General features: G+C 56.6%; 1 protein-coding gene and 1 long non-coding RNA gene across 2 annotated transcripts in view; one reads left to right on the top strand and one right to left on the bottom strand.

The window, feature by feature from the left end:
• The window catches only part of LOC134428602 (heat shock factor protein 1-like), a 64,174-nt gene extending 56,365 nt beyond the window's left edge, over positions 1–7,809 (top strand). Inside the window, exon 13 of the mRNA XM_063175436.1 lies at positions 502–7,809. Coding sequence (XP_063031506.1) covers positions 502–764 — 263 coding nt within the window. The 3' untranslated portion in view covers positions 765–7,809. The remainder of the gene's footprint in view (positions 1–501) is intronic.
• A 3,633-nt stretch (positions 7,810–11,442) lies between these two features.
• Positions 11,443–11,969, bottom strand: LOC134428610 (uncharacterized). Its single transcript, XR_010030423.1, has 3 exons — positions 11,770–11,969; positions 11,541–11,593; positions 11,443–11,485 (listed from the first exon to the last, which is right to left on the bottom strand). It is a non-coding gene; the product is annotated as an uncharacterized LOC134428610 (long non-coding RNA).
• Positions 11,970–16,062: the final 4,093 nt, after the last annotated feature.

Here is a 16,062-nt window from a genome sequence, read left to right as displayed (position 1 = left end):
TGTTCCTGGTGGATTATCCCAATCCCATAATCCCAATCCCATAATTCCAATCCCAATCCCACATTCCCAATCCCCAAATTCCCAAATTCCCATATTCCAGGGCAGCAGCTGGTGCCCTGCACGGTGCAGCCGCTGTTCCTGGTGGATTATCCCAATCCCACATTCCCCATCCCACATTCCCAATCCCACATTTCCAATCAATTCCCATTTCCAGGGAAGCAGCTGGTTCCGTGCACAGTCCAGCCGCTGTTCCTGGTGGATTATCCCAATCCCATAATCCCAATCCCAAATTCCCATATTCCAGGGCAGCAGCTCGCTCCCTGCACGGTCCAGCCGCTGTTCCTGGTGGATTATCCCAAATTCCCAATTCCCAAATTCCCATATTCCAGGGAAGCAGCTGGTGCCCTGCACGGTGCAGCCGCTGTTCCTGGTGGATTATCCCAATCCCACATTCCCAATCCCACATTCCCAATCCCACATTCCCAAATTCCCATATTCCAGGGAAGCAGCTGGTTCCGTGCACGGTGCAGCCGCTGTTCCTGGTGGATTCCAGCGCCGTTGACGTCGGCTCCGGGGATCTCCCCATTTTCTTCGAGCTGGGCGAGGGCCCCCCGAGCTTCCCGGACGGGGACGAGTACCCCGAGGAGTATCCCGAGGAGTACCCGGAGGAGTACCCGGATGAGTATCCCGAGGAGTATCCCGAGGAGTACCCCGAGGACCCCGCGCTCATCCCGCCCGCGCCCAAGGACCCGGCCGTGTCCTAAAGGGGACGGCGACGAGATCCCCCCCCCCAAAAAACAAAACAAAAATGGGATCCCAAAAAAAAAAACCCACAAAAACGGGATCCCAAAAAAACGGGATCCCAAAAGACAAAAACGGGATCCCAAAAAAAACGGGATCCCAAAAAAAAACCACCAGGATCCTAAAAGCAAATGGGATTCCAAAAAAAACGGGATCCCAAAAGAAAAATGGGATCCCAAAAAACAAAAATGGGATCCCAAAAACAAAAAAAAAAAAAAAGGGAGGGAAGCCCCGAGTGACTCGTCCTGCTTGGCACAGAAACCCCGAGGAGCCGACGCCGCCCTCGGGGAGTTCCGGGGGATCCCGGGAGTTCTGGAGAATTCCTGAGGATCCTGGAGGGTCCTAAATCGGCCCAGGAAATCCGGGAGCATCCGGGGATTCCAGAAGGATCTCCGACATCCCGAGGAATCCTGGAGGAACCCAGAGGGTCCCAAGGGATCCTGGAGCATCCTGGGGGAAATCCTGGAGGATCCTAAATCATCTTGGGACATCCTGGAGAATTCCAGGGGAGTCCTGGAACATCCCAGAGAATTCCAGGGGAGTCCTGGAGGATCCTAAATCATCCTGGGACATCCTGGAGAATTCCAGGAGAATCCTGGAGGATCCTGGAACATCCTGGGACACCCTGGAGAATTCCAGGGGAGTCCTGGAGGATCCTGGAGCATCCCGGAGAATTCCAGGGGAATCCTGGAGGATCCTGAATCATCCTGGGACATCCTGGAGAACTCCAGGGAACTCCTGGAGGATCCTGGAGCATCGAAGGAAATCCTGGGGCGTCCTGGAGAATTCCAGGGGACTCCTGGAGGATCCTAAATCGTCCTGGGGAATCCTGGAGGGTCCTGGAGCATCCCGGACAATTCCAGGCAATCCCGGAGGATCCTGGACCATCCCAGGGAATCCTGGAGGAACCCAGAGGGTCCCAAGCGATCCTGGAGAATTCCAGGGGAATCCTGGAGGATCCTAAATCATCCCAGGAAATCCAGGAGGACCCTGGAGAATTCCAGGGAATCCTGGAGGAACTCAGAGGGTCCCAAGGGATCCTGGAGGATCCTGGAGGAATCCAGAGGGTTCCGGGGAATCCTGGAGGATCCTGGAGAATTCCAGGAGTTCCCAGAGGATCCTGGAGCACCCCAGAGGATGTTGAAGGATCCCAAATCATCCCGGAGAATTCCAGGAAACCCCAAAGGATCCTGGAGCATCCCACGGAATCCTGGAGGATCCCGGAGCATCCTGGGAATTTGCAGAAGATCCCAGAAAATCTTGGAGCACCCCAGAGGATCCCAGAAAATCCCGGAGCATCACAAGAGATCCCAAATCGTCCCAGGGGATCCCAGAGCGTTCCAGAAAGTCCTGGAGCATCCCAGAGCATCAGAAGGGATCCCAGAGGATCCCAAATCATCCCAGAAAATCCTGGAGCATCCCGAGGGACCCCAGGGATCCAGAGAGTGACAGAACCCCGGGATCTGGGGGAGCTGAAATCCAGGGATCCCCAAAATTCCGGAATATCTCAGAAAAAAAAATTTGGTGCCTAAAATGCACAGGGTCCTGAAATGGCTCAAAATCCAGAGGATCCCAAAATTCCATGGGATTCCCGAAATCCTGGGGAAACCTGGAATGCCCCAGGACCCCAAAATCCAGTGGATCCCAAAATCCTGGAATTTCTCAGAAAAAAAAAATGGTGCCCAAAATGCACAGGGTCCTGAAATAGCCCAAGATCCCAGTGGGATCCCAAAATTCCGTGGGATCCCAAAATATCCCAGGGAAGCCTGGAATGCCTCAGGACCCCAAAATCCAGTGGATCCCAAAATCCTGGGGAAACCTGGAATGTCCCAAGACCCCAAAATCCAGCAGATCCCAAAACCCTGGGGAAACCTGGAATGTTTCAGGACCCCAAAATCCAGTGGATCCCAAAATATCCCAGGGAAACCTGGAATGCCCCAAGATCCCAAAATCCAGCAGATCCCAAAATATCCCAGAAAAAAAACGGTGGCCAAAACCCCTGGGGGCCTGAAATAGCCCAAAATCCAGAAGATCCTAAAATTCCGTGGGATCCCAAAATCCCCGGGAAACCTGGAATGCCCAGGACCCCAAAATCCAGTGGATCCCAAAATCCTGGAATATCCCCGAAAAAAACGGTGCCTAAAATGCACAGGGTCCTGAAATAGTCCAAAATCCAGAGGATCCCAAAATTCCAGCAGATCCCAAAATCCTGGGCAAACCTGGAATGCCCCAGGACCCCAAAATCCAGTGGATCCCAAAATCCTGGAATATCCCAGAAAAAAATGGTGCCTAAAATGCACAGGGTCCTGAAATAGCCCAAAATCCAGAGGATCCCAAAATTCCATGGGATCCCAAAATCCTGGGGAAACCTGGAATGCCCCAAGACCCCAAAATCCAGTGGATCCCAAAATATCCCAGGGAAACCTGGAATGCCCAGGACCCCAGAAATCCAGTGGATCCCAAAATCCTGCAGGTTCCCAAAATCCCACAGGACCCCAAAATCCAGCGGATCCCAAAATATCCCAGGGAAACCTGGAATGCCCCAGGACCCCAAAATCCTGCAGATCCCAAAATCCTTGGGGGAACCTGGAATGCCCCAGGACCCCAAAATCCAACAGGACCCCAAAATCCAGTGGATCCCAAAATATCCCAGGGAAACCTGGAATGCCCCAAGATCCCAAAATCCAGCAGATCCCAAAATATCCCAGAAAAAAAACGGTGGCCAAAACCCCTGGGGGCCTGAAATAGCCCAAAATCCAGAAGATCCTAAAATTCCGTGGGATCCCAAAATCCTGGGGAAACCTGGAATGCCCAGGACCCCAAAATCCAGTGGATCCCAAAATCCTGGAATATCCCCGAAAAAAACGGTGCCTAAAATGCACAGGGTCCTGAAATAGCCCAAAATCCAGAGGATCCCAAAATTCCATGGGATCCCAAAATATCCCAGGGAAGCCTGGAATGCCCCAGGACCCCAAAATCCAGCAGATCCCAAAATCCTTGGGGGAACCTGGAATGTTTCAGGACCCCAAAATCCAACAGGACCCCAAAATCCAGTGGATCCCAAAATATCCCAGGGAAACCTGGAATGCCCCAAGATCCCAAAATCCTGTGGATCCCAAAATACCCCAGAAAAAAAACGGTGGCCAAAATCCCTGGGGTCCTGAAATAGCCCAAAATCCAGAAGATCCTAAAATTCCAGCAGATCCCAAAATCCTGGGCAAACCTGGAATGCCCCAGGACCCCAAAATCCAGTGGATCCCAAAATCCTGGAATATCCCAGAAAAAAAATTGTGCCCAAAATGCACAGGGTCCTGAAATAGCCCAAAATCCAGAGGATCCCAAAATTCCCTGGGATTCCCAAAATCCTGGGGAAACCTGGAATGCCCCAAGACCCCAAAATCCCACAGGACCCCAAAATCCAGTGGATCCCAAAATATCCCAGGGAAACCTGGAATGCCCAGGACCCCAGAAATCCAGTGGATCCCAAAATCCCACAGGACCCCAAAATTCAGTGGATCCCAAAATATCCCAGGGAAACCTGGAATGCCCCAGGACCCCAAAATCCTTGGGGGAACCTGGAATGTCCCAGGACCCCAAAATCCTGGGAATTTCACCCAAGGCCTGGCAGTGCCCGAACCCCACAGGACCCCAAAATCTCACAGGATCCCAAAATTTGGCGCTGCTGGGGGGGGGGACCCCAAAATCCCTCGGGACCCCAAAATGCAATGGCAGTGCCACAAGGTCCCCAAAGCCAGCGGGACCCCAAAAGCTGGCAGTGCCCAAACGCCCCAGCACCCTAAAATCCAATGGGACCCCAAAATCCCACAGGACCCCAAAATCCCATGGAACCCCAAAACCTGGCAGTGCCCAAACACCCCAGCACCCTAAAATCCAATGGGACCCCAAATTCCCAGTGGGAACCCCAAAATCCCGTGGGACCCCCAAAACCGGGCAGTGCCCAAACACACCAGGACCCTAAAATCCAATGGGACCCCAAAATCCGGTGGGACCCCGAAACTTGGCAGTGCCCAAACACCCCAGCACCCTAAAATCCAATGGGACCCCAAAATCCCACAGGACCCCAAAACCCAATGGGACCCCAAAACCTGGCAGTGCCCAAACACCCCAGCACCCTAAAATCCAATGGGACCCCAGAATCCCAGTGGGAACCCCAAAATCCCGTGGGACCCCAAAATCCAGTGGCAGCGCCACAAGATCCCCAAAGCCAAGGGGACCCCAAAATCCTCTTTAATCCCAATGGGACCCCCAAAATCCCATGGAACCCTGAAACCTGGTAGTGCCCAAACCTCCCAGCACCCTAAAATCCAATGGGACCCCAAAATCCGGTGGGACCCCAAAATCGGAAGGCATCCCAAAACCCAGCAGTGCCGTGAGACCCCCAAAGTCAAGGGGACCCCAAAACCCATTGGGACCCCAAAACCTGGCAGTGCCCAAATCCCACAGAACCCCAAAATCCTGCGGGACCCCAAAATTCTCTTTAATCCAGTTGGACCCCAAATTCCAGTGGGACCCCAAAATCCCGAGGTGCCCCAAAACCTGTCGGTGTCCAAATCCCACAGGACCCCAAAACCCCGACGCTGGGGGGGACCCCAAAACCCCCCGAGGCCCCAGTTCCAACATCTCCAATCTCTGCTGGAAAATTCCCGGGGTTTATTCCTTGTTTCTCTCTGGGGAATCCTGCTGGAATTTTGGGGGATCCCACTGGAATTTTGGGGGGATCCCACTACAATTCTGGGGGATCCTGCTGGAATTCCGGGGGGATCCTGCTGGAATTCTAGGGGATCCCACTGGAATTCCAGGAAATTGCTGGAATTTTGGGGGGATCCCATTGGAATTTTGGGGGGATCTTGCTGGAATTCCAGGAGATCCCACTGGAATTCCGGGAAATTTGCTGGGATTCTGAGAAAACCGCTGGAATTTTGGGGGCAATCGTGCTAGCATTCTGGGTGGAAACCGCTGGAATTTTGGGGGATCCTGCTGGAATTCTGGGGGATCCCACTGGAGTTTTGGGGGGATCCCGCTGGAATTCTGGGGGATCTGCTGGAATTTTGGGGGATCCTGCTGGAATTCGTAGAAATCTGCTGGAATTTTGGCAAATCCACTAGCATTCTAGGAAATCCCTCTGGAATTCTGGGGGATCCCACTGGAATTCCGTGTGCTCCCGGTTTGGTGTTCCTGGATTTCCTGGCACCGCTCTGGGATCTGTCCCTGGACCTCTCGGGATTGGGAGCAGCGACCCCGGAACTGAACGTGGGAATTTCACACCAGAGAAGGACCCGGATCCCACACGGGATCCAGTCGGGAATCCATATGGGAATGTCGGGATTCCATGTGGGATCAAGTCAGGATTCCATATGGGAATGCCGGGGTTCCATACGGGATCGAATTGGGATCCCACACGGGATCGAGTCGGGAATCCATACGGGAATGTCGGGATTCCATGTGGGATCAAGGCAGAATTCCGTGTGGGAGTGTTGGGATCGTGTACGGGAACATGTCGGGATCCCATGTGGGAATGTTGGGATCCCATGTGGGAACGCCGAGATCCCCCATGGAATCCCGTGTGGGAATGCCCAAATTCCCATGTGGGAATGCCAGGATCCCATGTGGGATCCCAGGTGGGAATGTTGGCACCCTGTGTGGGAATGCCCAGATTCGTGGTGGGAACGCTGGGATCCCACAGATTCCATGTGGGAATGTTGGGATCCCATTCGGGGATGTCAGGATCCCTCATGGGAATGCCAGGATCCCATATGGGAATGTCCAGATCCCATTGGGAATGTTGGGATCCTGGGTGGGAATGCCCAAATCCCACATGGGAATGCTGGGATCCCATATGGGGATGTGAGGATCCCATGTGGGAACGCCTGAATTCCACGTGGGATCCCATGTGGGAATGTCAGGATCCCACATGGGAATTCCCACAGATTCCATGTGAGAATGCCGGGATCCCATGTGGGAATGTCAGGATTCCATGTGGGAATGCCCGAACCCCATATGGGAATGCCCAGATCCCATGTGGGAATGTTGGGATCCCGTGTGGGAATGCCCAAATTCCACATGTGATCCCACGTGGGAATGCCCAAATTCCATGTGGGAACGTCGGGATCCTGTGTGGGAATGTCTGGATCCCCTATGGGAATGCTGGGATCCCATATGGGAATTCAGGATCCCGTGTGAGAATGCCCAAATTCCACACGGAAACATCGGGATCCCATGTTGGGAACGTCAGGATCCCATATGGGAATGTCAGGATCCTGTGTGGGAATTTCAGGATCCCACATGGGCATGCCCAGATCCCACGTGGGAATGCCAGGATCCCATGTGGGAATGTCAGGATTCCACGTGGGAACATCGGGATCCCGCGTGGGAACGCCAGGATCCCTGCAGGAACGCCAGGATTCCACGTGGGAATGTCAGGATTCTGTGTGGGAACATCGGGATCCCACGTGGGAACGCCAGGATCCCTGCAGGAACGCCACGATTCCACGTGGGAATGTCAGGATTCCGTGTGGGAACATCGGGATCCCGCGTGGGAATGCCAGGATCCCTGCAGGAACGCCAGGATTCCACGAGGGAATGTCAGGATTCTGTGTGGGAACATCGGGATCCCACGTGGGAACGCCAGGATCCCTGCAGGAACGCCAGGATTCCACGTGGGAATGTCAGGATTCCGTGTGGGAACATCGGGATTCCACGCGAGAGCATCAGGATTCCGCGTGGGAACGTCGGGACCCTGTGTGGGGCTGTCCAAATCCCACGTGGGAGCGCCAGGATCCCTTGTGGGAACGTCGGGACCCTGTGTGGGACTGCCCAAATTCCACGTGGGAACGCCGGGATCCCACGCGGGAGCGCCAGGATCCCCTGTGGGAACGTCGGGATCTTGTGTGGGGCTGTGCAAATTCCACGTGGGAACGCCGGGATCCCGGTGGGATGGCCGGGATGCCGTGGGGCCGTGCGCTCTCTCTGCACAAGCCGATCAGAACAGTTGAGATCTCTCTCTCTCTCTCTCTATAAACCACGGCTCCAGCGCCTGCTCCGGCGTCACCGCGGCCGCGATTTCGGGGGAGCAACGGAACGGGGATCCGGGCACGGGGAATGGGGATCCGGGAACGGGGAATGGGGATCTGGGGATGGGGAATGGGGATGGGGAACGGGGATCCGGGCACGGGGAATGGGGATCCGGGCACGGGGAATGGGGATCCGGGAACGGGGAATGGGGATCCGGGCACGGGGAACAGGGATCCGGGTACGGGGAACGGGGATCCGGGAACGGGGAATGGGGATCCGGGCACGGGGAACGGGGATCCGGGCACGGGGAATGGGGATCCGGGAACGGGGAACGGGGATCCGGGCACGGGGAATGGGGATCCGGGCACGGGGAACGGGGATCCGGGAACGGGGAATGGGGATCCGGGCACGGGAATGGGGATCCGGGCACGGGGAACGGGGATCCGGGCACGGGAATGGGGATCCGGGCACGGGGAATGGGGATCCGGGCACGGGGAACGGGGATCCGGGCACGGGGAACGGGGATCCGGGAACGGGGAATGGGGATCCGGGAACGGGGATCCGGGCACGGGGAATGGGGATCCGGGCACGGGGAATGGGGATCTGGGCACGGGGAACGGGGATCCGGGCACGGGGAACGGGGATCCGGGGATGGGAGTTGGGATCTGGTCCCAGGAGTTGGGATCTGGGCACTGGAATTGGGATCTGGGAATGAGAATTGGGATCCAGGCACGGGAATTGGGATCTGGACATGGGAATGGGGATCTGGGCATGGGAATTGGAATCCAGATGTTGGGATCAAGAGTTGGGAATTGGGATCCAGGCATGGGAATGGGGATCCGGGCATGGGAATGGGGATCCGGGCATGGGAATTGGGATCTGGGGATGGGAATGGGGATCTGGTTGAGGAATTGGGATCCAGGGCTGGGAATTGGGATCCAGCCCCAGGAATTGGGATCCAGGGCTGGGAATTGGGATCCGGGCTGGGAATTGGGATCTGGCATGGGAATTGGAATCCAGAGCTGGGAGTTGGGATCTGGAACTTGGAGTTTGGGATCTGGAGCTGGGAATTGGGATCCAGGGCTGGGAATTGGGATCCAGGGCCGGGAATTGGGATCTGGGCACAGGAGTTGGGATCTGGGGATGGGAATTGGGATCTGGGCTGGGAATTGGGATCTGGACACGGGAATTGGGGGAATGGGGATCTGGGAATGGGAATTGGGATCTGGGGCGGGAGTTGGGGTCCACCCCTGGAACTGGGATCTGGCCCTGGGAATTGGGATCTGGAACTGGGAATTGGGATCCAGGTGTTGATAGTTGGGATTCGGCACTGGGAGTTGGGATCCAGGGCTGGGAACTGGGAGCTGGAACTGGGAATTGGGATCCAGCCCAGGGAATTGGAATCCGGAGCTGGGAATGGGGATCTGGCCCTGGGAATTGGGATCCAGGGCTGGGAACTGGGATCCGAATCTGGGAATTGGGATCCGGCCCCAGGAATTGGGATCCAGGGCTGGGAATTGGGATCTGGGCACAGGAACCGGGATCCAGCCCCAGGATTTGGGATCCAGGACCAGGAATTGGGATCCAGCCCCAGGAATCGGGATCTGGGAATTGGGATCCAGCCCCTGGAATTGGGATCCAGCCCCTGGAATTGGGATCCTGGGGATGGGATTTGGGATCCGGCCCCGGGAATTGGGATCCAGCCCCAGGAATTGGGATCTGGGATTTGGGATTCAGGACCAGGATTTGGGATCCAGCCCTGGGAACTGGGATCTGGGATTTGGGATCCAGCCCCAGGAATTGGGATCTGGCCCCTGGAACCGGGATCCAGCCCCAGGAATCAGGATCTGGGAATTGGGATCCAGCCCCGGGAATTGGGATCCTGGGGATGGGAATTGGGATCCAGCCCCGGGAATTGGGATCTGGGATTTGGGATCCAGCCCCAGGATTTGGGATCCGGCCCCAGGATTTGGGATCCAGCCCTGGGATCTCCCCCGGAGGATCCCCTGGGGGTGTCTGGGGATGTTCCCCCCCATTCCATGCCCCACCCACCCCCCCAGCCCCAAACTGAGGGGGATCCCCCAGCTCACCCCAGTGGGGACCCCCAAATCCAGCCTGGTGTCCCCACCCCCGTGTCCCCCTCTGTGTCCCCCCCAATGTCCCAAATGTGCCCCCAGCTTCCCCTGGATGTCCCCTCAGTGTCCCCTCAGTGTCCCCGAGTGTCCCCACAATGTCCCCTCAGTGTCCCCCTGTGTTCCCCCCATCCCCCCGTGTCCCCCTCTGTGTCCCCCCCAAATGTCCCCGAATGTCCCCCCATTGTCCCTCTTGTGTCCCCCCCAATGTCCCCCCAGTGTCCTCAATGTCCCCCCATTGTCCCTCCTGTGTCCCCCCCAGTGTCCCCCCTGGTGTCCCCAATGTCCCCTCATTGTCCCTGCCATGTTCCCCCCAGTGTCCCCTCAATGTCCTCAGTGTCCCTCCCGGTGTCCCCCTCATGTCCCCCCACAATGTCCCTCTCGTGTCCCCCCCATTGTCCCTCTCGTGTCCCCCCCGGTGTCCCCAATGTCCCCCCATTGTCCCTCCCGTGTTCCCCCCAATGTCCCCCCAATGTCCCCCCATTGTCCCTCTCGTGTCCCCCACAGTGTCCCCCCCGGTGTCCCCAATGTCCCCCCATTGTCCCTCTCATGTCCCCCCCAGTGTCCCCCCATTGTCCCTCCCGTGTTCCCCCCAGTGTCCCCTCAATGTCCTCAGTGTCCCCCCATTGTCCCCCCCAATGTCCCCCCAATGTCCCCATTGTCCCCAGAGATGTCCTCCCCAACGTCCCCCCCAATGTCCCCCAATGTCCCCCCGATGTCCCAAATGTCCCCTCCATGTGTCCCCCCAGTGCCCCCTCAGTGTCCCCTCCATGTCCCCCAAAAGTCCTCTCAACGTCCCATCAGTGTCTCCCCCAATGTCCCCTCAATGTCCCACCTGTGTCCCCCCCAGTGTCCCCCCCATTGTCCCCTCGGCGTCCTCCAGTGTCCCCCCCAGTGTCCCCAAGGTCCCCCCCAATGTCCCCAATGTCCCACCCATGTCCCCTCAATGTCCCCTCCATGTCCCCACAATGTCCCATCAATGTCCCAAATGCCCCGCCCAGTGTCCCCCCACAATGTCCCCTCCATGTCCAGCCCAAGGTCCCCCAGTGTCCCCTCCATGTCCCACCCCTGTCCCCCCCATTGTCCCCTCGGTGTCCCCTCCCCCCGGAGGTGGCGCTGTCTCTGCAGGGGCTTTATTGGGGCTGGGGGGGAGGGGACACACGGGGGACACACAGGGGACACACAGGGGACACACGGGGGACACACGGGGGGGACACCGCCAGGGGACACCGGGGGGGGGGGGGGGGGGGTCCGGCCACGCCCAGGGACCCCGGCCCGGGGACACCCAGGGGACACCGCCAGGGGACATTGGGAACATCGGGGGGACACCGCCAGGGGACATTGGGGACATTGAGGGGACATTGGGGACATTGGGGGGACATTGGGGACATCCGGGGGGGGACATTTGGGGACATCCGGGGAAGGTTCTGGAAGGTTCCGCGGGAGAATCCGTTGGGAGCGGTGACATCAGAGACCTGCGGGGACAGCACAGTGACACCTTGGGGACAGCGCAGTGACACCTTGGGGACAGCGGGGACAGCACAGTGACACCTTGGGGACAAGGAAATGCCACACCTTGGGGACAGCGCAGTGTCACCTTGGGGACAGCGGGGACAGCACAGTGACACCTTGGGGACAGGGAAATGTCACACCTTGGGGACAGCAGGGACAGCACAGTGACACCTTGGGGACAGCGCAGTGTCACCTTGGGGACAGCACAGTGACACCTTGGGGACAGGGAAATGTCACACCTTGGGGACAGCAGGGACAGCACAGTGACACCTTGGGGACAGCGCAGTGTCACCTTGGGGACAGCGGGGACACGGCAGTGTCACACCTGGGACACCTCGTGTCACCTCTGTGTCCCCTCTGGGTCACCGTGGGGTCACCGTGGGGTCACCGTGGGTCACCTCTGTCCTGGGCTGTGTCACCCGTGTCACTCTGACGCCAGCGGTGTCACCTCTGTCCCCAGCATCGTCCCCGCCCTCGGTGTCACCGCGTCCCCTCCCGCCGTCCCCGTGTCCCCGTGTCACCCCCTGCCACCCTCGGTGTCCCCCCCAATGTCCCCCCATTGCTCCAGTGTCCCCAATGTCCCCTCAATGTCCCAATGTCCCACCCTGTGTCTCCACTGTCCCCAATGTCCCCCCAATGCCCCCAACATCCCCATGTCCCCAATGTCCCCAATGTCCCCAATGTCCTCAATGTCCCCCCAATGGCCCCAATCCCCCCACTCCCCCCAATGTCCCCCCACTGTCCCCAATGTCCCCTCAGTGTCCCCAATGTCCCCATTACCCCCAATGTCCCCAATGTCCCCAATGCCCCCAATGCCCCCCCAGTGTCCCCAATGTCCCCACTGCCCCCAATGTCCCCAATGTCCCCAGTGTCCCCCCAATGTCCCCAGTGTCCCCAATGTCCCCAATGCCCCCCCAATGTCCCCAATGTCCCCAGTGTCCCCCCAATGTCCCCAGTGTCCCCAATGTCCCCAATGCCCCCCCAGTGTCCCCAATAGCCCAAATCCCCCCAATGCCCTCAATGTCCCCAATGTCCCCTCAATGTCCCCATGTCCCACCCGTGTCTCCACTGTCCCCAATGTCCCCTCAGTGTCCCCAATGTCCCCACTGCCCCCAATGTCCTCAATGTCCCCAATGTCCCCCCAATGTCCCCAGTGTCCCCAATGTCCCCAATGTCCCCAATGCCCCCCCAATGTCCCCAATGTCCCCAGTGTCCCCCCAATGTCCCCAGTGTCCCCAATGTCCCCAATGTCCCCCCAGTGTCCCCAATAGCCCAAATCCCCCCAATGCCCTCAATGTCCCCAATGTCCCCTCAATGTCCCCATGTCCCACCCGTGTCTCCACTGTCCCCAATGTCCCCTCAGTGTCCCCAATGTCCCCAATGCCCCCCAATGTCCCCAGTGTCCCCCCAATGTCCCCTCAGTGTCCCCAATGTCCCCAATGCCCCCCAATGTCCCCAATGTCCCCTCAATGTCCCCCCAGTGTCCCCCCAGTGTCCCCAATGTCCCCAATGTCCCCAATGCCCCCCCAATGTCCCCAATGTCCCCTCAATGTCCCCCCACTGTCCCCCCAATGTCCCCCCAATGTCCCCACTGTCCCCCCACTGTCCCCCCAATGTCCCCAATGTCCCCCCAAAGTCCACAATGTCCCCAATGTCCCCACTGTCCCCAATGCCCCCCCAATTTCCCCCAGTGTCCCCAATGTCCCCATTACCCCCACTGTCCCCCCACTGTCCCCCCAATGTCCCCGATGTCCCCAATGTCCCCCCAGTGTCCCCAATGTCCCCGATGTCCCCACCCTGTGTCTCCGGCGCCTCCTCCGAGTCCGGCTCGCGCCGCCCCCCTGGGGACAGAGAGACACAAACTGGGAACCCCAAAAACACCGGGAACCCCAAAAACCACAGGGAACCCCAAAAATGGGAACCCCAAAAAAACATTGAACCCCAAAAACACCGGGAACCCCCAAAACCACAGGGAACCCCCCAAAAAAACATTGAACCCCAAAAATGGGAACCCCAAAAACCACAGGGGACCCCAAAAACCACAGGGAACCCCAAAAATGGGAATCCCAAAAACACCGGGAACCCCAAAAACACAGGGAACCCCCAAAAAAAACATTGAACCCCAAAAATGGGAACACAGAAAACACCGGGAACCCCAAAAATGGGAACCCCAAAAACCACAGGGAACCCCAAAAATGGGAACCCCAAAAACACCGGGAACCCCAAAATGGGAAGCGCAAAAAATGGGGACCCCAAAATCACCGGGAACCCCAAAATGGGAACCCCAAAAAACACAGGGAACCCCAAAAATGGGAAAATCCCAAAAATCGGAACCCCAAAAACACATTGAACCCCAAAAATGAGAAAAGCCCAAAATGGGGACCCCAAAATCACAAGGAACCCCAAAAATGGCAAAACAAAACATGGGAACCCCAAAAACACCGGGAACCCCAAAATGGGGACCCCAAAAACACCGGGAACCCCAAAAATGGGAACACCAAAAACCACAAGGAACCCCAAAAATTAGAAAACCCCAAAAATGGAAAACACCAAAAACACACAAAAACACAGGGAACCCCAAAAATGGGAACCCCCAAAACACATTGAACCCCAAAAATGGGAAAACCCCAAAATGGGAACCCCAAAGTGTGGGAACCCCCCAAAACGGGAACCCCCAAAACCACAGGGAACCCCAAAATGGGAACCCCAACCCCAAATTGTGGGAACCCCCCAAAAAAAACGGGAAAAAAAAGAAAAATGAGAACCCCAAAAAACCCAGGAACCCCAAACATGGGGAACCCCTAAAATGGGAACCCCAAAAATTGAAACCCCAAATTGTGGAACCCCAAATTGTGGGAATCCCAAAACCAGGAAACTCCAAAAATGGGAACCCCAAAAAACACACGGAACCCCAAAAATGGGAACCCCAAAAAACACACGGAACCCCAAAACCGGGAAACTCCTAAAATGGGAACCCCAACCCCCCAAAAAAACCAAGAAAAATCCCAAAAAACAGGAACCTCAAAAACACCGGGAACCCCAAAAATGGGAACCCCAAAAATGGGAAAACCCCAAAAATGGAAACACCAAAACCACAGGGAACCCCAAAGACGGGAACCCCAAAAATGAAAACCCCAAAAAACGGGAAAACCCCAAAAATGGAAACACCAAAAACACAGGGAGCCCCAAAAATGGGAAAACCCCAAAAATGGGAACCCCAAAAACACCGGGAACCCAAAAATGGGAATCCCCAAAAAACCCAGGAACCCCAAAAACTGGAAACCCAAATTGTGGGAACTCGAAAACCGGGAACCCCAAAAACCGGGAACCCAAAAATGGGAACCCCCAAAATGGGAACCCCCAAAATGAGAACCCCAAATTGTGGCAATCCCAAACCCAGGAAACCCCAAAAATGGGAACCCCAAAACCACAGGGAACCCCAAAAATGGGAACGCTAAAAACACCGGGAACCCCAAAAAAAGGGGAAAACCCCAAAAATGGAAACACCAAAAACCACAGGGAACCCCAAAAATTACAAAACTAAAAGAAAAAAGAACCCAAAAAACACCGGGAACCCCAAAAATGGGGACCCCAAAAACACCAAGACCCCCAAAAATGGGAAAACCCCAAAAACACCGGGAACCCCAAAAATGGGAAAACCCCAAAAATGGGGACCCCAAAAACACCGGGAACCCCAAAAATGGGAAAACCCCAAAAATGGAAAACCCCAAAACCACAGGGAACCCCAAAAATGGGAACCCCAAAACCGGGAAACTACTAAAATGGGAACCCCAAAAACACCGGGAACCCCAAAAAACGGGAAAATAAAAAAAAATGGAACCCCAAAAAAACCCAGGAACCCAAAAACATGGGGAACCCCAAAACGGGAACCCCAAAAAAAACCAGGAACCCCAAAAACTGGAAACCCAAATTGTGGGAACCCAAAAAAAAACGGGAACCCAAAAAACGGGAACCCCAAAAAACGGGAATCCCAAAAAACGGGAACCCCCAAAATGAGAACCCCAAATTGTTGGGGTCAGGATTTGGGTCTGGGGGCTTTGGGAACCCCCAGGGTCGGATTTGGGGTTTTGGGGACCCCCAGGGTCAGGATTTGGGTCTGGGGGCTCTGGGGTTTTGGGTTTTGGGGATTTGGGGTCTGGGGGCTTTGGGAACCCCCAGGGTCAGGATTTGGGTCTGGGGGCTTTGGGATTTTGGGGTTTTGGGGATTTGGGGTCTGGGGGCTTCAGCGATTTGGGGTCTGGGGGGTTTGGGGATTTGGGGTCTGGGGGTTTTGGGTCTGGGGGCTTTGGGATTTGGGGTTTTGGGGATTTGGGGTCTGGGGGCTTTGGGGACCCCAAGGTCGGGATTTGGGGTCTGGGGGTTTTGGGCTTTTGGGGTCTGGGGGCTTTGGGGATCCCAAGGTCAGGATTTGGGTCTGGGGGCTCTGGGATTTTGGGGTTTTTGGGGTTTTGAGGTCTGGGGGCTTCAGCGATTTGGGGTCTGGGGGCTTTGGGGATTTGGGGTCTGGGGGCTTTGGGGATTTGGGGAATTGGGGTCTGGGGGATTTGGGGCTTTAGGATTTAGG

The sequence above is a fragment of the Melospiza melodia genome, chromosome 1 (assembly GCF_035770615.1).
Source record: "Melospiza melodia melodia isolate bMelMel2 chromosome 1, bMelMel2.pri, whole genome shotgun sequence".
Lineage (NCBI taxonomy): Eukaryota > Metazoa > Chordata > Aves > Passeriformes > Passerellidae > Melospiza > Melospiza melodia.
The sequence above is the reverse complement of the archived record's forward strand: the minus strand, read 5'-3'. Positions and strand labels throughout refer to the sequence as shown.